The sequence below is a fragment of the Amia ocellicauda genome, chromosome 21 (genome assembly GCF_036373705.1).
Source record: "Amia ocellicauda isolate fAmiCal2 chromosome 21, fAmiCal2.hap1, whole genome shotgun sequence".
Classification (NCBI taxonomy): domain Eukaryota; kingdom Metazoa; phylum Chordata; class Actinopteri; order Amiiformes; family Amiidae; genus Amia; species Amia ocellicauda.
The window spans coordinates 18,020,890-18,044,695 of NC_089870.1; the positions used below are offsets into that span (position 1 = coordinate 18,020,890).

General features: G+C 37.2%; 1 protein-coding gene across 3 annotated transcripts in view; it reads right to left on the minus strand.

Annotated features, from left to right (window-relative positions):
- Positions 1-241: 241 nt before the first annotated feature.
- bcl11ba (BCL11 transcription factor B a) overlaps positions 242-23,806 on the minus strand; it is a 52,097-nt gene continuing 28,532 nt past the window's right edge. Inside the window, exons 3-4 of one of the 3 annotated variants that reach the window (XM_066694052.1) lie at positions 5,464-7,341; positions 242-3,432 (exon numbers count right to left, since the gene is read on the minus strand). In XM_066694052.1, the coding sequence (XP_066550149.1) occupies positions 3,410-3,432; positions 5,464-7,341 (1,901 nt within the window). In that variant the 3' untranslated portion in view covers positions 242-3,409. Of the gene's footprint in view, positions 7,342-23,806 lie in introns of all 3 variants that reach the window. The other 2 variants (XM_066694051.1, XM_066694050.1) reach the window with 2 other exon arrangements.

The following is a 23,806-nucleotide window of genomic DNA, read 5'->3' on the forward strand; positions in this document are numbered from 1 at the left end:
ATCTGTTATATATAATATATGTGTGTGTGTGTGTGTGTGTGTGTGTGTGTGTGTGTATGCAATGTATACCACTCTAAGTTCACTAGTATAACTAAGTTTGCCTCAAATATACAAGATCTACAAGATATTTAAGAGAACAAGGTCTCATTAAAGCTAATTAAAAAAAGTGGATGTGGGAATGTGTAGTGGGAAATGTAAAGATGCTTTATATTGAATAAAGAAAGAAAAACGACAAATTAGGTGGAGTCCTTAGGTAATGTTTACTATAGTGATTCAATGTAGGCTGATCTGGGCCCCAGGACAGCAGGTGTCTGCAACTCGGAATGACATCATAGACAACACAAGCCATAACCTATAGAATCAGTTCATGTATTTAAATAAAGTGACATCACACACAGTATGCATAACATCCCTACTCATATTCCCTCCCCCTCCCCCCTCGAACATTAGGACATATCAAAAGTTACAGATGTTCATCCCAACCCTGCATAATTATTAAATACAAACATTAAGAAAAATAATGGAATGTCAAATAAGGAGTGAACAGCAGCAAAGCACTTTTATTCAAAGGACTGGCAAGACCTGCATACCAAAGTTGTCTTGTTCTGACTAGGAGGTGAGAGCTCCTAATGCCTGGACCTCCCCAAGCAAAACAGGGCATTGTTATAAAGTCTGGTACATAGAAGCAAACAGCAGTAACAATTTGATTCTGCTTGATGTGGGTCTATAGTGCTCAGGGGCTGACAGAAAGCACAGCCAACAGGAAGCAGCGCTGAAATGTTATCAAAGCATCGCTTTAAAGTGAAATGTTTTTAAAACACAGAAATGATGGTCCCCTGCAAAATGCATGCAGAGAAACTGAAGATTTTTAAAATGCAGCTATTTCTCAGATAGTTACCCAGATGCACGTCTATATGAGTGTGGTCAGTTTGTGGATGACTAAGTGCTGGGAATGGTACCCTATGGTGAGAGGCAAATAAAGCTTTGATGGGATCCAATTTGAATAATGCTACACACATAGTATTACATTAATAAATTAGGACTGCATAAGCTTGGATTTTTAAATAGATTAAATATGTCTTGGATATATTTGAGTTACCTCTCATAGTCTGTTTCTTTCAATGTCATAACCATTTTGCTAGTAGTCTTACAGATCTTTCTTGAAAAAGCAACGAACAGACAAAAAGTGGATCTTCGCTGTGTCTGCGTCAATAGTGCATAGCAAATTCCTAAGTGCTGGTTTCCCTGTCTTTACTGAAGACCATGTACACAGAAGCCCACTGGCCATGACACTTGCATGGCATCATGGGTAAGATAATTTTACAGGTGAATCAGACAAAACAAGGGCGTGATCATCTGAGCTTGACAGCTTGTATTTGTGCTCTACACTTTTCATGCGAAGTAGCTTAGGGGCAGGTGCCAATAAAATTAGGTTTCACACTTTTATACCAAAAACGGTTAAAGGGTTGGCCCAAAACACAGAAGTTGCTGCCAGTACCTGTCAGAACACACACACACAAATCAAATCAAAACAAAAACAGGGTAATCATAAAAAATATTTACAACCAAAATACTAGTAAACAAAACATTTACTTTTGCATTTTTTCATAGCTAAAAGGCTGTCAAACAACCTTTTTAACCCATCTGTACAATATGATTCATTTCAAGAATACAAATTATTATTATTTTTTGCACTATTTTATCCTGCCAAATTAAAAAAATATATTGTGGCAGCCTGTGTGTTCTATGTTTGATTTTTTTTTCTTTTCACTAACTACCCCCCCCTCCCCTCCCACAAATAAAAATGACAAAAAAAGGTACATTTGATACCTTTTTCTTTTCTCACAAAAAGGATGCGCATACAAGTTAAAAAATACAAGCTCCAGTAAAAAGACAGCAAGTGCCTACACAAGTATTTTAAACCAGCCATTAAGAATATCCATTCCAGAAGGGAAAAAATAAGTACAGTTCAGGAATGTGATTATTTTCCTGCAAAGCAGTAACAATATGCAATATTTTCTACTAGGGTATTTTCTACATTGTGTAGCTGGCCACATCACCCCACCCCCCCACCCCACCCCCATTTTGTGTTTACAGTTCTGGATTTATTTTTATTTATTTTTACACCCAAGGCAGAATAAAAGTTTTACTAAAACTCAAGACTTTTACAGTTACAGTGACAAAAACATTTTAATAGACCCACCATTTAAATTTGACTGCAAAATAAAAAATAAAAAAATTTTTTTTAGTTTTTTTTTTTTTTTTTTTTTTTTTTTTTTTTTTTCTTTTTTTTTTGTTTTTGTAAAATGCCCAGGCATTCTCCAATATTACAAATACTGGTATACTTTTACAGTAAACAAGAAAATTGTAATATATATTTATATATATTTACTAAAACCCCGTCACCAAAAAACCAATATACACATAGCCACTATGGCATTCAGAGAAACTTTATAAGCAAACTTGGAAAAAAAAAATACTTGATCGTTTAAAACACACATACACACAAATAATTGTTTTACCCTTGTACTTATTTCAATACTGTAAACGTATTTTAAGACAGAGTGCACTAAATTCTTTTTTTTAAGTTTCTGCTGTTCCTGAATTTTGTCCAGTCTCTTCCTTGACTATCTGTGGTATTACAATCCACTCCGGCGTTTTTCTATCGAGGGATGCAGTCTTGTCCTGAAGTGAAGAATTCGATATATGTATGTGCACATATATGTATATATATACATATACACACACAGAGACACATATAAAAGTTGTGCTGGGTACTTTTACCTAAATGCATGTTTCTTTTCCTTTGAAAAATTTCTGATATTGTATTAGATTTAGTTTTCTGCAAATTAGAACTATGTCGATGAATTCATAAGTTTAATTTGTTTTATGTTTTTTTCGCTCAATCCTTTTGCTTCACAAAAGTGTTGCATTTGTCTCAAGAGACATTAAAATAGGAAGATCAGTATTCAAGGCACACTCATGTCAAATTGAATGGCAGTACAAAAACTGTCCCAATAAATTAATTTTCAATTTTATAGTGCCAGTATTGTGAATGCCATGCTTAGCAACACTGGCACTTGAATCTCAGATGCTCCCTTGTACTTTAACCCTTTTTGTGAGGCCAAGTAGATCCATTAAACGTAATTTCTTGCTCAGAAGCCGTTTTTTTTGTAAAAACAAATTATAAAGTGCGGGTCAACTGAGTAGAACTTTTTTTTTTTTTTTTACATGTTAGAAAATGTTCTTTAAACTCTCGAAGTTGCCTGGATTGGGAAAATGCATTATTTAAAATAACGCAGCGTTGTGATTTAGGCAAAGGTGGTGCTTGCTGAATACAGAGTTTTTTAAAAAGTCTGAATTCGGCTGTGCATTCGTTATGTGATAAAGTTGCTACTTCTTAGAATGTTCAACTACACATCACAGGAAGTCCTATATGAAAAAGAAAGAAAGAAAAATAGTCTTACTTTTTAGTACATGCTTAACAGAGATCTACAGATATGCTACTTTGCAATTAATTGATCTGGATAAATGGCATTGATTCTGTTCATCTGGGAAGTAACCTAATTAACCAGAAATGTGAGGTTCATAACCATTTTGAAGGTGGCAAACTGATTGATCACATATACATCCTTTTACCTACAGTCTGCAAGGCTTAAAACAAAATGTACATCTACATAACTAGGGTAGCAGATTTTTGTACATGATCAGATGTTCTGCAGATTAGAATTGTGAATAGCTAGGTTGTGTCTGATTTAAGTTTACACTTGAAATCAGGTATTGAGGAGATCTGGTTAAAGAGGTGACATCCACTATGACTGAAACATCTTAATGAGATTACCCATTTTCTTCCAGAAATAATACAATGCAATAGAAGACAGAGTACAGTTTGCAAACAGTCACTAGCAATTTAAATGGAAGGGATGATTACAGCAGAAAGAAGAAAAATATAGTACTGACAGTTTATGTGTCTTGTCTGAGAAATATTGTGTCAATTCTGAGCTGTCTGATATGCTGTCTGTGAAATACAGTTGCAGAAGTTGAGTTTACTGTTCTTGTTCGCTCTTCATTTGTTTTGAAGCTGTTCTGCTCTCTGCTCAGGTGTACTCTCTGTTTACAGAGGCCTGACAATGGGACTCCATGGCCACATGCAATATTTTGTGTCAAGCCATGAGTATTAATGGGTAGCTGGCAGTGTGAGAAGCTAGATTCCTATCTAGTTAGTGGAAATTACACTCTAGGCATGGGGAAATTGATGTGCTAAACTTTGCTTCCTAATTATCCCGAATAAGTGAACCTAAAAAAATGTAGGCAATTAAGCTGATCCTGAGCCGTTTAGCTTTCACACAGGTTTTATGGCCAGTTTAACTTTCTTGTTGGCTCCCACTATGCGCTGTCTTTATATAATACAAAATTTTGATGTGAGAAAAGGAATTGAACGTATGGAGTGAGTGGATACTCACTGAGTTAATGAGAGGGAGGGAATTTGATATCAATGTAAACAGTTTGAATTGTATCTAATTAGACTACCTGTATGGCAAATCCTACACTAACGTTCCTGTAATAGCGTTGTATGGTTTGGTACTTGGTACCTAAAAGCAGCTGCCTCTTTTATTATCTGTTTTTACATTATTTTTTTAATAATATTTTCCTTTAATTTATTATTGAACCCCCCTCCCCTTTATTTTACTGTCAATACTGACATTCAGTGCTACATACCCAATTAAAATCATTACATTAAACTTAGTACATGCTACAACGTTAAAGGATTGTTGTCCGCTCTTATTTCTCTTATGTAAAACAAAAAAAACAAAAATTAGCTTTCTTAGTTTTGTTTAAAAATTGGTAGATTATTCGGCTTCTCTTCAAGAAATTACAAGTGTAGCTTAAATATACAATTTCCTAGAAGCAGCGGCCCAAAAATATAATTTAAAAACAATGGTATTCTGTTATCGCTAAAAAAATCTCAGGATTTCAACTGGGTAAAAAAAAAAGACCCAGCAATTAAAATAAGTAAAACGAAACAAAAAAGAAATTAAAATGTACCTGCACATGCCAAAAATTATTACAAAAATCCAATAAATACAGAAATTATTGCACAGTTAAAAGGCTCCACGTTTACTGCTTTAATTCATCCTCAGATAGATAGATAGTTTAAAAATTAATTGCCAATGAGGCAGATTAGGCCGGCTTTAACTTTAATTTTATGTTTTCTCAGTTGGCAGTTTCTTAGGCAAAAATAAAATTAACCCAAAAGAAAAAAAGAAAAAAAATATCCAGCTATCCCCTTTATTCAAGAAGTGGCGAGGAGGAATTGGAAACTGGCTTAGCTTCTTTCTGCTTGTTCAATTTTTACCTCGTTCGTCATCAAATGTTCTCCGTGCCACTTTTTCATGTGTTTCTCAAGGGTACTGTACACGCTGAAGGGCATTTGGCAAATGTCGCAGCGGTACACTTCCTTACCAAGCTGGCCGTGTGTCTTCATATGGCGGGTGAGCTTGCTACTCTGGGCACAGGCGTAGTTGCACAGCTCACACTTGTACGGTCGCTCCCCCGTGTGGCTGCGTCGATGGACCGTCAGATTGCTGCAGTTCTTGAAGACCTTGCCACAGTACTCGCAGGTGTCACTTCTCCGACCCTCCTTGGAGCTCGGCCTCCCCGGCCCGGGACCGCCGCCCAGGTGGGGGGTGCTGCCGCCGCTTGCCGTCCCACTGCGGCCCGAGAGACCCCCGTCTAGCATGTCCCCGGGAGGGGTGGAGAAACGCAGGCTGCCGTTTTCTGAGGAGTGCTCTGAGGATGTGGCAAAGGGAGATTGTCTGGAGTCGGTGAATCCTAGAAATGGATCCTTTATGAAGTGCCTTGAAGCTGCATAACCTACCAGCCACTGGGAATAGACATTCTCAGAGGGGATAAGGGGCGCTGGAGGTAAGTCCAAGTCTTTCTCCACCTTGATTCTCTTGGCGGAGGAGTTGGACAAACTGGGGCTCGTGATAGGGGTGGGCTTTCGAGGAAACAATCCTGAGAAAGTGTCACCTGAGCCAAAGTTTCTACCGTTTACAGCACCTACTTCCACCTGATGATGATGATGATGATGATCTACTTCTCCCACCACCGAGTCTTCGTCCCCAGTGTCGCGCTGCCCGTCCGAGCTCCTTTTGGAAAACGGGCCTCTTTTCCGATTGTCGACTATCAAGTCATTGTACTGCTGTATAGTGCTCAGACCCACGTTCTCCACAATCTTGCCTAAGGACAGGGCCTTCTCGTCCGGTGGCGGTTTAGAACCGTTCTCCCGGTTGCGACTGAACTCAGAGTCCATGCTAAAATTTGATTCGGGCCTGCTTTCGTTTTCCAGTTCCTCTTCCTCCTCCTCTTCCTCCTCCTCCTCGTTTTCCTGGCCGAGAGAAGTTTCGCTTTCGTTCCTGAACTCTCCCTCTCTGTTTTTAATCCCTTCGCCCGTGATCTCACTGGTGCCCGGCTCTGGAGAACTAGTAGTAGATAACCCATCATCAGACCTGCCCGTCATCGAGCCAGACTTGTGCATGTGCGTTTTCATGTGTCTCTTGAGCTTGCTGGCTTGGGAGCAGGCGTGGTCACAGAGTTGGCACTTGTAGGGCTTTTCTCCTGTGTGGCTCCGCCGATGGACGACTAGATTACTCTGAAACTTAAAAGTCTTTCCACAGAACTCGCAGGACTTGCTCTTGGCCTGGGGCTGAGGAGGTGTGGTGCTGTTGGGGGGCATTGGTGGCAGCGGTGGGGTGCTCAGGAAAGGGGATTTGGGGCTGGGTTGGAAAGGGTTGAGCAGACGGTGCATAGGGTTGGCGCGACTGGGTGAAAGTGGCGGTGTGGAGCTGTTGTTTCCTGCGAGTTCTCTCAGTCGCCGTGAGAAATCCATAGATTGGGACTCTATTGCCATGGGTGTCAGGCGCATGACTCTTTCGAAGGCACTGGGATGTTGAGAGATTAAACCCATTTCCTCGGCACTAAGGCGTTCCAGGCGGTGGGGATCCAGGTGATGGCGGGGGGGAGGACTGACGAAGGGAGGAGTGTTTGGTAGGCGGTTTTCCACGAACCCCGGCGGCTCCCGAAGCACCGGTCCAGTCATCCGAAGCAAGTGGAAGGGGTTGTTGTCTCCCAGGAAGTTGGTGAGAGGAGACGGAGGGATGGATTCGGCTCCCATGGGGGGAGGAATGGTGATCCTCGGGGTGAGGGAAGTGCTGGAGGGGTTTGTGTCCAGGTAGATACGGATCCCGTGTGTGTTTTGAGCATGCTGGAGGAGGAACCAGGCGCTGTTAAAGGGCTGTTTGCATGTTGTGCAAATGTAGCTCGTTGGCTCCTCTCTACCTGCAATAAACAACAGTATAAATGCTTTTAAAAAACAGCTTATAACATCAAAAATCAGTCTTCATTGTTTCAGTGATCACATACAGAAGCACTGAATCCTATTATAGGGAAGTTAACAAAATGAATCATATGAAATAGTATATCAAAATAATGCAAGAATGCCAGAAATCATATACATCAGTTCATGAAGTACAGTATTACAAAAACGCTTCAGGAAATACATTATAAAAAGTCAGTGTTTTTAAAGTTCTCTGTCATGTATGAAGCCTCCATAGAAGTGTAACCAAACCTGGAATTGTAATATAGCTGTTGTGAGATGATAGTGCACTATACTATTCATACATTTAAATCTGAAATGTCTTATAACCATAAATTACCATAAATATCCCATCCCTTGCGTATAGTTTTATAATTTGCTATGGTTCTGTATTTGTTTAATACTTTGCCAACTTGAAACTATCGTGTTGTCAAAGACATGGCGTATACTGTACGTACTCTCAGCATGTAAATTACCAGTCAGTGTAGTTGTGCTTATTTTGTGGGGACAATGTTTACAAGATTTGAGCGCTGCTTAATTGTCCTTTTTACAAACCACTGAATTCTTCTACCAGCAAAATGTCAGGCGAGTGTGCCTTCACAGCTGAATAGCAGCCTTTCCCTGTGGACTTGGTTTAATCTTTTCCAAGTCTAGGATCAGTCCTGTAATATCTCTCTATATTGAAAACTACACTTAAAAAGTGATTTAAGTATTGTTATAATAAAGACAAAGGCCTTTTCCCTTTAGGAAACAAACAAAAACACATAACATGGTGAACATTGCAGATAAATGGTGTCTCATAAAAAGTGAAATGCACAGAATAAATTATTATCGTTATGAGGTTGTTATTTAGTATTTAAGTCACTGGTATTTAAAATACAGCCTCGGGGCACTCAGTGTCACTCTAGCTGCACAAAATTAATCAATTACAACAGATGGTTATACTGACAGAGTTTTCTTCCTTTGTGGATTATTCTGGGAGATGTTTCCATGAAGTCATTACGCTTTATTATTAGCTCCCCCAGAGAAGTAAACCTGCTTTACCCATCGCTTTCATTTAATTGAGTTAGGGAAGTATTAACTGAAACAATGATAATATATACAGAGGTGCTTAAATTATTGACTTCCTGTAATTGATCTCATTATATGTTAGAAATATAATGTAAAACGGTTTCTTTGTGCCAGTTAAAATTCTGTGTCATGTAAGTGACCCTTTTAGATTGGCATTGATGAAGCAAATCAGTATTGTATGAATAACATTGGGAACTATGAAATATAAACACAGGTGCAGGTTAATATATACCTGTATCAACGTCACTCAAATCTGCAGTCTTGTAGAGGTTGCTTAGCAATATTAATACGAACTACATCAGTAATACAAATAATTATTGCACAAACAAAAATCCTTGTTCACGTGACATGAAAAGTCCCATGTAATACACTAGTCACACTTTAATAATCAGGGCGAATCCACGGTATAAGCATTAATCAAATAAATAAAATATAGAGCTACTCATCTTTACTAATTCTATTGCTGTAGACAAAATAATCTCAAGTCACATCATATTATAGCCGAGCAGAAATTGTGAAAACAAGTTGCAAGAGAGAGTTCTGTACCTTTAACTACACATGACTAATTGATGTTGTTGCTCTGCTGCGTTACACAGGTTCTTCAATGCAAAAGGGACTCGTTAAAGCACTAGTACAAACAAGCAGCTCTATACAGTGTATACAGTAGGAAAGGATGCTAAACAGACTGTACCGTGGTCTTTGGGGATTTATAAAAACACACTGAAATGGTAATTGTGCACTTGGAAATGAGTCTCATTTATTTATTAAATGAAAGCTTGCTGTTCTGACCTAGTCTGGCAATTTAGAAAGAAAAAAAAAACATATGCCATGGTAATTGTTTGGATATTTGATTTGGTTTCACATTTGTACTATAAACGTGTGTGCGCTCATTGAGATCATAGCAAATGTTATGTGAACCCTCCTATTAGTGCCAAACCTACTGCAGGAGTCCTTGTGGATGAAAAGGGAAACCTGGGTGGATTTCTGTGCTCTGGTCACTGCTTTGTGGGTGTTAATTTGGTCATTACGGATATGCCAGTCAAGATGTAAATATGGTGTTAGCTACTCATTTGTGAGCTACTTTCAGTTTAGAAAATTATCCAATGCAATGTAGAAAATATCCAATCATAGCAGATGTTAAGTCCTTTTGAATTTGTGAAGGTTTCTTTGGTTTTAGTGGTATTAGGCTAGGAGTTTAAATGATTTGTAAGGTCCAGTCTCTTGGCAGATTGACACCAAACACTGTCACACTACAGGCCAGACGAAATCAAAATTGCTAATCACAAATTCCAATTGTAAGAATGGATGGCAATTTATTATTCTTGACTGGCTTCTTGTATCTACCTAATGCAAAGCTGAAAAAAAAGTATTGGATTTTCAGTTTTGCAATTGGTGGATAGCTTGAAGTTTTGATTTATTCTCAGTCTATGGCTTTATGAAAAATTATATGTGTAAAATAATTACATAAATTAAAATTACATGTATGAAGGTGTGATTGGAGTCAAATTATGCTGGTTGGACTTTCTTAAACTAATTCAATAAAACTGAGTTGCTAGTGGGACTGTGTATTATTTATCTGGGATTATGAGTTATTTATTCTTTACTTGTTTGGCATGCATTGCACTTCAAGTAGAACTCCTAAGTGCAGTCCTCCAACTTAGTGACAGATTGCTGTTTTAGATTTTTATTGTTGACATTTAGACCTTCCATGTTTTCAATATATGTATTAAAAAGGTTACATTTACAGTTTATAAGGCTACTTGCTACAAATAATCCACTTTAATCACTTAGTGGCAAAAAACAAGGAATCACAAGGGCATTCAATGTTTGTACATTGTTTAATGTAATTATATAAGTCTGAAATAAAATGGTAATTGACTTGAAAGCAGACGTACGGCGCACCCTCATTATAAACCCCTATTATAACACCATTCCCTGTCTCTGACATAAGACAACTACTATACCTTGTCTCCCAGCAACATTAAATCCTATTAGAATCACCATCATTATATCACACAACTTGTTAGTACTAGCAAAGTAGTTAGCTCCCACAAGCAGTCCTATAATGGGGATGGTGTATAAAATTAAAATGTTAATGTATTCTTTCTTATTTTGTTTAAATGATGATTATTATAATAATATGAAGTCATATAACATGGAAGAGAATATGCATTTTGCATAAAAGGTTTTTCTCAATACTTTTTTAACAAAATACAATTTTGATGCAGACTTTCATGCATTTGCTACATACTTTATGCAACTGTATACATGCTTGTTCTAATTAGTGTTAAGTTTCAGGCACAAACACTGGAAAAGCAGAACATCAGTTAACAAAAACAGTGTCTTGTACATTCTCCTGGCATGATGCCATGCAATGCACTCTGGGTAAACATGCATTCAATCCAGAAATGCAGGTGTTTAAATTAATGTATTCCATTGGTTAATATTAAAACAGCGAATAAGTATACTATACTGCTATACCATATATACCCCGAGGGCGTCTGTGAACCAGCTTTTTAGAAATATATTACACACACTTAGTGCTAAAGATATTTGTTGCAGTAACCATATGAATGCATATGCACACGCAATATTTACAGTATGAAGAGCTACCTTAAAAGCTATCTTGATGGTAAAAGTTAATGAGAGATAAATAGAGCCTGAATCCATTTTGCAGTGTTACATAAAATTAAAAGATAAAAAACTAGTTTCCATGATAGTTTCTCTATTTCAGGCAGCTGCAAGCCCTATTGAGTCAGATTGTCTCCTGTTAATAAATAATCGATTCAAATGGTAAAATAATAATACTGTAACACCCATTGCAGTCATGTTTAATACATATATATAAATATAGTACTATTCATTATATTGTAAATTGTATTGTAATACCTAGATGACTTATATTTTGATTTATGTTTTCCAGTTATGGTTACTGTTATCTCAGCGTTTGTAGGATTTAAGCTAATTCCTCTTCAGGATGAATGCTCTTCAGTCCTCTGCTTTCCCAAAATAGTTACAAGTCAAGAGAATATCATTGCTATTGTAAATTTTACATATGCAATTTATATTTTGCTATAAAAATAGCACTCCCTGTGAAATATGAATATCCCATTTTTATAAATAAAAAGGGAAAATGTATCTATGTACCCCTACAGTTTAACTTGTTACCCACAAACAGGGCCAGACTACAGTTGTCTCAGTTTAAACAGTATACTCTTCTGTTTTCTTAATTTCTGTGGGCTTATGTCAGCTTGCCTGGGCAATCAAGCACACAGACTTCAAACACCGACTGTCTGAATAAACAACGAGAGCCACCCATTGTCGCATGCAGCCCATTTCTCCCTTTTCACTTAAGGTTTTACTAGCTGGGTGTGAAACTTACTGTACAAGCTGAACTTTTCACAGAGCACAAAAGTCATCGGGGGCTGAATGTTCATTTCTTCCCCACAATTAAGACGAATCAATGTATACTGCCTCAAATGGTATTTCTCCTCACGATAAAGGGACTCGGGCGTGAGTTTATTGAGAACTGTTCAGCGCCTGCCCTCCCGGGGGGATTTCAGTCCGACGCAGATGGCAAATAAAGAATTCAGCCTAAGGCGAGAGCACATTATGCTAATTCTAATGTCAGCTGTACTTTAATATACAGCTCTATTTAATCACCCCATTATTTCACATTTCCATATGAAAAAAAAAAGGAGAAAAACCTGCGGCACTTCTTCTGCCGCTGCTGCTGCTGCTGGGGCGGATGCTTTTCTGCTCTGTGTGACAGTGTGAAGCTCTTTAGCTTTAACTCATTCACTGGCACACAAACGACACACACTGGCGCATGTGTAAACACATAAACACCGAGAGCAGAGACAGAGATGCTCGTTATACAGGAAGTTTAGGGGGTTTTAGGCCTTCTTATTGTCTGAGAAATGTTTATTTGAGCGTGTCGGGTTCTGTGTGAATTTCCTGTAGGCCGAGGAAACTTATTTACAGTGTAGATGGCTGCCGTGCATCATTTTCTCTCCTGCTTTGGACTGTAAGGACATCTCTTACACGTTTAAATCGTGTTAGGATACCGTGAGCATATAGCTATTTAACGCAGGAATTGAATTTAAATTAGACTAATGTATTGAGGAAAAAAAGAAACATTATTTAAATTTTGTAAGACAACATGTGCACAGTATGAACCAGCTGCTGGGATTAAGGAAATTGAAAACTCAACAGTGGCTGTGTGTCATCCGTGGTGTGTCTTCACGGCGTGCGAGAATTGATTGAATTAACTAGATCGTATTGTCTATGCCTATCTTAGATGTACAACCATTCTTGATAAATATTAAATCGTACATATTTTACATGTTAATGTGCTGCACAGAAAATGAGACGGACCAAACACAATTTCATTTTTTCCAGCTGTTATTTAAAAAGTATTTAAAACGTGTTTGGATTTGCAACTTGGAGGGTGAGGAGTGGGGAGGGGGGGCAGTTATACTAAAGGGAAAACCTCACTGATTTATAACTGAAAAAAGCACAGAGGGAGAGAAATATTTTCAAACCAAGGTGATTCCTAGTTTGCATATTTGTATCACCACGGTGTGTAATATCTGTTACAATTTCCAACGATTTTATAGTTGAGCCTCTCTTTGAGATTTTGCAAATCTTGTCGCAAACATCCTTTACGCTGGTCGACAGATTCAATTGTCATTGGTTTGATTTAGCAGATTAAATAACGCCACCCAATCATCCAAGTCGTTTGGTTCAGATGTTCTTGAGGATATTGACATATATTGTCAATGCAAGGGTTTTAAAAAGCTAAAGATTTTCCCCAAACCAGCAAAACCAGACTGTAATTACGGCGACCAAAAAAACACAATTCTTGGGAATTCTGATTCACATTTAATAAAGCCTCATTTAAACCTAAGAAAAGGGATATTGCATCTTTTAATGAGGTGCTCATTTGCTGACATTGGTTTTTACTACAGGGACTTCATTTAGGCTGTCATTAAGCTATTATCTAGCGTAAAGAATTTTGCTGTCCTGTAAGTACCGTGTTAGGTCTGGAAGCCTTTCTCTCTCTATTAGTGGAAGCGTGCCTCGTTTGGCTGGAAGGGTGCCTGTGTTTTGTTTGGCTTTCGTTCACACACTGCCTTGGCAGGAAATCTCTTGGATGGCTTACAGAGAGAGAGAGAAAAAATCACTCGTGTACGGTAGCACTGCCGATCTAATGGGAGTCCGTCACACACTCTTTGTAATGTACAGTATTAAAGCCAGTGTTTCCCACCAAGCAGTAACTGCTACCACCATACTGTAAAAAATGGCTTGTGGAAAATGTATACCATTTCTTTCTCTGAAACAATATATTTTTTTAACCATTCTGAGCTTATCAGTTTCCATTTTCCAAGAGAGAAATGGTTAAAAAATAAGTTGCAGATACTTCCCATTGTTTCAATACAGAGGGGAAAAAGCTATATAATACTGCATTTGCTGATTTCTGTATAAAATAAGACACAGTAGATGTATAATATAGTCAAGACAAGTACCTGATTTTAACATTTATTCTATATTTTCCACCACTCTGATAGCTGATAGACAGACATTTTTAAAAGATTTTGCAATTAAATTTTCTTATAAGATTATATATTAAATTGTTTACAGGTGTCATGATCTGTGCTTGTTTTTTATATATCCTAAATCTATTTTCTGCTCACCCATAGTCTGTGTGTATGTATAGCTTCCTTCCAGCAGTTAGCCTAAATGTGTATTAAGTACAATGTTCTCTGCCATAAATTACAATTTAGAAGGACTGCACACTATGATTTCTTCCCTGAAATGATTATCCAAAGGGAAGCTCTGTTTGAATATTAATGAAATCCTCTTCTTTAAGATATATAAAAAGATGTTTCCTATTAATTAGAGCTCAAGCGGCTGTTTGCTGAGAAGTCTCCTTGAGAAATGTTGTTACAGGCTCAATCGCAATTGACATTTTGCTGTAAGAACCATCCACTGTACAATTAATAGTTCTCCCTCCTTTATTAAAGCACATAAATACATCAAATAGAGATGTAATTGGCACATTTAATATTAATAAACTGGCTGTTTAAATATTCTAGTTTTTTATTTGATTTATTTTTTTAGGATCTATATATGAATGACTCCAGTTTACCATGTGTGTATTTTAATCTTACCCATGTCTATATTAACACGTCTCCAATCAGTATATTTATAGCTGTTACTTATTTTCTTAACATTTTCATATCATAAACTCCCCCAGTCAATCCTTTGCTAATACTATTATGAAACTACATATTTATAGTCAAACCAGTATGTCACAAAAGAAACAAAATCATTTTTCAACTTTAAAACACGCTGTATAGAAAGAACATGCATGCATGCATACATACATATAGTGACCCTATTCACATGCATCTTACTTCAAAAGATGGTGGAAACACGTTGGATTAATAGATGTTATTATTATTTCATTTATATTATAATGAAACCTATTTTATTTTTGGTAACAAGCGATTCTACTGTATAGTAAGCATACAGTAGGAATGAATTTCACATCATGAATACTATTGTATGGTAAAGAAAAGGTGGGTGGCTCAGGCACAATGTATTGCGAGGCACCCTGCTGTTTCTCTCTGGAATACTATGATGTACTGTCTTCAAAAGACTCATGTCACCGTCTCTGCCTAATTTAAAGTCAGACTCCCAGAATTTGCATCTCTCCACATTGTACAGGATGTGCCATATGTCGTAAAAAGACAATGGCTACAAATAAATTGGCAGAAAGGAGAAAAAAAAAAAAGAAATTGCATCTGACAACTGATTATGGGTGCATAAGGATAGCCAGTAACCTCTACTTCTTACACCAGCCATAGGAAAAAAGAATAATCCCGTACAAAGAAATTGAAATCAAGATTTAATAGAAAGGAGGCTTTTAAAAGGAAGCCCTTTGTTTTGGGTGGTGGCTATGTGGAGTGGGAACATATTTACACCATTCAACAAATAAAATGGGGAAAAATTCTCCTGATATTTTTCCTATTAGACTAGCTTCAAGCAGTGTGCAGAAGCTTTTCTGCAAAGAACAGAGACGTCATACTTCAGAGCTTAACTGGAAAGTGCAATAACGAATAAAAATGCTCATTATGGAATGATTTCAGTTTTCACTATGATTCAATTTGCAGTAATTACTGTGGCCCGCGCTAATAAAAACTGCTACAAAATGCTAAGGTCAACTACCAGTTAGGAGTGTTCATTTTCATCTCAATGTATTCATCGTCAGCTCCTAATGGCCCAATTTTCTCCCCTCGCTCTTCAATAAATATTGCTGGAATTACAGGTTAAATAGCTAAATTAAATCATCGCTATTATGGTAGGCTGCACTGCACTGCTTCTGAAACAGGTTTACCTCTCAATGTTCAATTAGGGGGGAAGTGCCAATAGCCAGACAGTTTACGATTAATGTCAGAAGAGTAGAACGATCAAATTATCACTTCCCCCCCCCCCCCCCCACTTCTCAAAATAAGACAAATGTGTTCTGTTGCGTTTTTATTGCAAAACTGCTAGACCCTGTCTGCTCTGTAGAGAAGTTTGTGGGGAAACAAGGAACACAGCAAAACTAATTGTAAAAAAGTAATCAACTCCATGCTTTAGGATGCATCTCTCTATGTGGTAAGTGGCTCTGAATCATTTATCTTACACGGAAGTCAAACACACAACTTTCTACGCTATTTGTCAAGTCAAACAGGAATGAAAGGCTGTTCATCAATTTCCTGGCCACTAGTGTGTGTGTGTGTGTGTACTGTTGCTCTTATTTGTATTTTCAGAGATTTCTTTATAAGCTACAGTGCCCTATTATACTGAGCCACATATTCTGAGGAAAAGGATTAGATTTGATTATTAGTGTTTAAAATAATAACACCCACTGTTACAAGATCCCTCTTGAGTCCTGAAGACATCCTCTTAACAAATGTATCAACAGCAGCCCCAAATTCATATGAAAATGTACTGATTAGTTCATTACTTACTTAGAATTGCTGGATGATTTGATACGCTAAGTGGGAAGGTAATTTAGTAAATCACGATGAACCTCGGCGCGCGTCGCGTGTTCAGGGTTATTGATATTGTGTGTGTCCTTTTGTACTTGAGAAATGGCTTTTATCAAGAAAAGGAAAGTAATTAATTAGGCCAAATGAAACAGTACCTCCACTATGACCTCCATTAAAAAAAAAAATCGGTGCCACAGAATGCATAACAAGTTCCATCCATGATTCAATATCGGTAGTGAAACAGTTTCATCCTTACAGACCCAGCATCCTGTGAGTGAGCATGTGGTTGGGTGGTTCAATTGCAACCCCCCCACCCCCCTTTGTCAGGGATATTTGCCTCCTGCGGAGATAATATTTGACTTAATTAGGAGCAATTTCATCTAAAGTAACCCACACACTCACACACACACATTTATTAATAATGCACAAGTTCGACACACTTATGAAAGACATTGCTCAGAGCTTGATCACTAAAGTTTTAAATGCATTATTTTTCATTACACTGGAATCAGCGATACTGTAATGTTATAGTAGTAATACACGCAAAGTCCACCTTTTGACTGATATATATATATATATATGCTTTTTGAGAAAGATAATGATTAAGGTTAATCACAAGTGTGCTACAGGTTATGCTCAATAAATGCCTGGCTCAGACTTTATTGGCCCTTAATATTGATTTTCCATTGCTTTATTTAACTGCCGTCTTCTTTAATACTTAATTATATTTGAACATTTACATTTAAAGTATGTCCGCAGGTGACTGACATTTCAGGCAAACAATGGATGAGGGAAAAAATGGTCACAAGGAGCTGAAAATACCAAGTTCAAAACTGGACACCCTGTTAACCAGAGCTTTCTCAGATAACCTTGGGAATTTCAGGATGTTATAACCTTGCTGCTTAAAGCTGGAACATCACATATTGAACTGATTCTGTATTTCCCAGAGTAAGGTGCTTAAAATTAGATTACATTTCCTTTCACTTTAAGACTGGATGTAGATTGATTTTATCACTTTTTTTTTCTTGTTATTATTACACTGAAGTTTAATTTATTTTCTATGCAGGAAGAAAAGATACAGTGGGTTGACTGCAAACATGTCTAAACAAATATTATTTTGATCAAATGAACAATTTATTTTTGGGACATAATATACAAAGTGAATCACTCTCTTCTTTTATATATAGCAATGCTAAAATTGTCACACAACAGGACAAGATAACTGCTCATTTCACACATGTACCAAGGTGTAGACTATCATGTGCACCAACAATTTACAGTACATATTTGGGAAACGTGTACCTTTCTAGAGTCAATGTCAAGATGGTTGTTTTGCATTTAGAACAAAGATGATATGAGCTGACACCATGTTTCTCTTCTAAAGTTTCCTGACATATCTTGCATTATTAAGTCTGAAATTCATTACCATGTGTGTGATCTAAAACTCCCAGAAGCTTCTAATTCCACACCTTGCATTTCTAATGTCTTGTTTGTGACTATCATCGTGGATCTAAGGCAACAATTACATGCAAATCTGTTAATAGTATTACAGAACTAAGAACAATCCTGTGAAAGTCAGACTGGCCTGCATGGGTCAAACTTCATTCTTGTAATGAATTTGCTTTCAGCCTTTCTCGTTATATACATGATTAAATAATAATCATAATAATAAGTGTCACTCTCTCTCTCTCTCACACACACACACACACACACTCTGTTGATGATCCCTAATGCAACTACTGCAAAAATCACTGACAATACATGGATTTGTTTTAGACGACTTCTGTCAGGATGGAGTGAAATTATCCAAGTTTTCAATATAAATCTAATTCAGACTTTGAAGATATAGCAGGCCCTGCAGGGTACTGGCTAAAGTAACATCATCGAATTGGATTTTAGAAAATAAACAAATGCCATAATACGTAATTTCTTCTATGGTCGTCCAGCCCAATTTTTGGTTAAAATAATAGTATACTTGGACTGAGCTCTAAACCCAATGAAAAGTTTGACCAACCCGCAAATCATATATTACCATCCCAGTGTTTCATGGTGGCTTTGTGTATGGATTCTAATGCAACCCCACCTACTATGTTTTCAATTTGAGATCGGAGGGTGGGCTGAAATTATTATTTAATCTGAAACCATATTTTTCTCTCTTTATTGTTTTCAAAATTGTTGTGGATAAAACGTTACCAGTGGGCTATATCTATATGTTTGAGCCAGTATTGTAAAAGATCTTTGGTGATATATTAAGTGTAAATGAGGCAAAGGAATCTGGAAGCAGCTGTTTTTTACAGCCTGTTTGACATACTAGTTGAGATCTGGACTGGACAGCACACAGATTTCCCATAACCAACATCTGCTTTACATTTTCTTACTCAACATGTCCAGAATTCTCCATTGGACACTTTAAAGTGTTGGGGACACAGTAGTTGTTTTTCATTAAAGGACATCTATAAATACAAAATCCTCTATATCAAGCAATAAAATGCTGTTTATTTTACTTTTTTGATCTTTCAAACGAAGTGGTTTCAGTGTTGTAAATGATTTATATCCCTTAATGGGCTTATTTAAAGCACATTATGGTAATATAAAATGGGGGCCACACACTATCTTTAATTAAAAGGAAAGACAATAAAATAATATTATGTATATGTGTGTATCTATGTTGTTCTTTTCATTTCATCCAAAAGATAAAATTGGATTCTTATAAAAATTTGAAAGGATCATGTATCATAACAAGATGTTTTCTTCAGTTATATTTTGCATAAACACCCTACTATAATACAGTGTGACCCGAATAAAAGAGCACTAAACCACAATATGCCTCTAAATCAATTGCTCCATGCATTGGAAAATGATAGGCCTAGTATGGCAGCTGATGGTTTCTCACCATGCAGGGCAAGTTACTTAAGCATTACTGTACAGGCAAGTCCCATAAGTACACCAAATAATAATCAGTGTATCATGTTGCGACCACTTTTACCCCCTTCCTCTCAGCTGTAAAATATATATGTTTCAATAATAAAAACAATGATACATATTTGTGTGTGTGTTGGTTTGTTTCTGATAACTAAAACTGGACGACTTTCCATACCACACCAGCTGGTGGGTCTGTGATTAAATGTTATTTTGTTCATTTAAAAGAACATAAAGCATCATATCAAAATCAAGACAAATTAAGTTAATTTCCAAATGACTGTGATCGGGCAACCTTATGAAATATATTAAGAACCATTCTCAAAGAAAAGCATTTCATTTAAAATGGGCCTTGGGGTTGAGAAGGCGAGACTTCTTATACGTTTTAAGTTCATGTGTCAGTGTACCACGGCCTGGAGGGTCAGTATTCTGGCAGATTTAATTTTCTGAAACGTTTGATTTATTAAGTGACAAAGGGAATCTGCTGCTATTAAAGTGTCAACATTGGACTCATTTTCTTAAGGACCCCGTTTATGACCAGCCCAGCTTCCTGCTGGGTTTGTGTTTACAAAGCAGAAAAGGAAGCTAACTATACAGTATGCTCAGCAATCACTAAACTAGTTCAAGGTTGAAGAAGAAAAAAAACATTGTTAACTACATGATCCGCACCATTTTGTTAGTCGCACGTGTATCTGTCCCTACAGGCAGGCTCTCATACCTGCACGTCTCCCGAGCGTATCCACCTCACTCAAGACAAACACAATGAAAAGACACTGGCTATTGCGCTTTGTAATCACCTATGGCAAATTTGTAAAACACATGTCACATTAACAAATTATTGGGATTACCGAAGGAATGCCAAGCAGGGTTAGTCCCGGGCCTGTGTACACTCAATAGCTGGTGAGGCAGTAAAAAACCAGCTGGAGGTGAACAACTTTTAACATTCAGTTAATCCCAACTGCATGTGTGTTTTGGGAGTCAGAGATTGCGGAGATCACCTGTTAGTTTACTAGTACCTGCTCCACAAAACAGAGAAACAATCAGGTTGTGCAAATACTGCAGTGAAAGTGAATCCTGCTGTTTTGGGAATGCAAAGTATAAATTGTGTGCTAAGAACATAAGACTGTAAACGTTAGTCATACATTTCCCCCTCCCCCCCCAACCTCACCTCTCCAAAAAAAGAATGAGAAAAACATATATTTATATATTAACTGAAAAAATTCCATCAACTTAAATGCCATCTTTAAATTCAGTTTAAGCTGTCTGATTTATGATAATGAAAAAATCAACTTAAAAACTGTGTTTGTCAACAATCACAACTGTTGTTCTGTGTACAAACGCAGGATTGGATAAACAAGTTATAAGCCTGGTTTGCACGGGCCTAAAAATCAACAGCTTTTTGGATGATCTCTGCATCCCCCTGAGAAACTTAATCCAAAACGAATCGGCCATGTGGGTGTCTCCTGGAGAATGTTCACATTAGGAGCTCTTGCGCTTTCATCAGTACCTCCGGATAAATTTCGGACTCAGATGTTCGGAGGTGATTTACTCCAACGTGAATAGGCCGTGTCACTTTAATAGAGGACTTGTGTAAAATGGACTAGTCTTTTGGGCTGGAATGTAAAAGGCAGCTCTGGTAGTAAATCAGAAATTCAATAGGAAGCAGTGGAAATGACAGGAACCTTTCAATGGCGTTACTAAAGAGGTCTCGGACACAAAGACCCTCCAGAAAAGCAGTTGGTTTTGTTGTTGTTGTTGTTGTTTATTTTTTTAAGGTCCAAAGCAAATGAGGATCTAGGGATCTGAGTTTTTTGTTTCTGTCAATCTGTCATTGAAGAATTATTATTATTTAGAACATTCTCTAACCCTACTATAGATTACTTGTTACAAATGATGAAAATGGAAGCACTTGAAGTAAATTATTATTAATAATATAATAATATACAAAATTAAACATTTATACAGTCAGTTTGCAGTAGGTCCAGTTAGTCTAAACTGAGATCCAGAGCAGATGAGGGTTTTAATGTTCATGGGGGGAGACTGTTTGCTACAGAAGGCCTTATAAGGTGCTCGTAATGGGTGCACAGAATTTGACAGGGAGAAGGATCATCACTTATCCCACTACTCTTGCTCCACTGCTTTGAAAAAGATAAAAAGATAAACATTGAAGGTAGCATGTCCTGTGCCTTTTTAATTAGGCCTTATTAAGAGTGAATCTTTCTCCAGCAAGCACCTGTAAAATGTAACCGTGCATCAGACACCCTCTCGTTTACTGTGCCAGCCCTTATACCCAGCCTCTTTGCTCTAATAAGATATTGTCAGCGGTGCTTTACGGGTTGAAGAAACGCTGCATTTCCTGTGAATTCACGTTGACAATTGTCTAATCCCCCCATCAAATGTTATTGAAAACATCACACAAATGAAACAGAGACAGCTTGAATCACTATATCATTACAAGCATGCAGCGTAACACAAACATATAAAGACTGGTGCATCAAAAAGGTGCATCTGTAATTAATATCAGGAATAAATTAGATATAAATGTGCAAAACAGGTTGTAAGAGTTTAGCGTACACAACAGCAATGTGAAGTGACAAATCCCACATTTTCTCTGTAAATGAAATCAATGTTGGGTCTGGATTGTATTACAGTGGCTTTGTTAATGTAGCAGAAGCCCCAACCCCTTTTCAAATAAATGTCTACTGCACAGAGTAATACTAAAATAAATATATAAGATCCCACAAGATATAGTATGAAACACTGAGATTTGGTTATTTATGTGTTTATTTTACCACAGTTTGAATCCTTCTCCCATTCATAAACATTTTAGCCGATATCCCTGTGCAAGAAAAATAATAATACATCTTTCTCATTAAGTTTAATCCCCAGAAAAAAAAAAATGGAAGCTTAAAAAAAATTCGACTCCAGAAAGTAATTCTGGAAAAAACATGTCAAAGACTGTAAACCCAGCAAAGGGTGGCAGTAGTGGGGGGTATGGCGTTCACACAGTACGTCTGGCTCCAGTATAACTGAAACCAGGCACTCTCGTATAACCAGTCCAATCTGTTTTGATTTGCAAGAAACAGTTTTTTTTTTTTCTTCTTCAACAGAAGGGGGACTTCAAAAATATAACAGACCTTCACAGTCTTTAAAGGGACAGTGTCAGTATTTGTTTCCTTGAAATATTTTTTTTTTTTTAAGGGAGCAATATTGTGTGCTCAACAAATAACAGATAAAGTTGATCAAACCTGATTTATATATAAATTAAAAACTACTCTGCTTGCAGGTATATATGAAGGTTATGAGGGGAAAAATGTTTGCATTCACCCTCTCTCCAAAACAAAGACCATATGACAGTCACCCAAACAACAGAGCATGCAAATGCACAAACATTTTCATAATGCGGCATGTTTTCTATTTTTGTAATGGGTAATAGTAGTAACTGGAAAAACAAAAGTATAGAATAACATGAAAAAAGGTGAAACTACAAAGGAATGCAATGGTGCCCCACAGTAAAACCTCTTCATCTACCAAAATATGTAAGGGCTAAGGGCAGTCTTATGGGGGGAGAAAGACAATGAAAAATAACTGGAAAAACCTCTGTCAGTGAGAGCTATGATTCTTGGCATTGCTTCAGTAGAATAAAAGGCTGGACTGCAGAAATTGCATTAGCTAAGCTTTTCATTTCATTTCAGTGAATTTAAATCATTGCTTCTGCACAAGTTGCATGCATGATAGTTTGTATCCTTACCTTGCTTAATGTACGTCTTGTCACAGTAAAATACATTTGGCTGATGTAACCTAAAATTAGGCTCTAGCATTAGCAGAAACGGCACATTAAAGGAGACTGTTTCACAACTGGAGTGATGAGAAGTCTTTCAAAGGGATATTTTATGTTATTGAATGTTGTGCCATTTATCGTTTTCCTTTGTTTTTGTTTCGGCAAGAATCAGATTGCCGTACGTTCTTCTTTAACTTCTTTATTCTAAACTAAATCAGCAGGACCCACCGAAACCCTGAATGGCGAGCTGTATGAGAATTAATTACATGTGCATTTTTGGATAGCATATACCATAATGAGCACCAGCTGTGCCAAGCATTCAACCCCCTTCAAATGTAACTATTAAAAGCTGGGACATTCAACATGCCTTTAGAATCAGAGCACAAAAATGATTTGAAGATTTTTGAGCGTAAATACAGAGAGGGAAATTGTTTGGCAATGTACAGTGCAATGTAGATTCCTGAAGCTTGTTTAGTCAGATGCCTGTATCAGTCTCCTTTCACTGGAGAGCATGCCCGTATAGTGTGAGTGTGTGTTAAAATAACAATATTCCCGACTGCAGTTATTCAGAGATTCTGCTGACAGACTGGTGCTGCCCCTTCATACTTTGTGTAC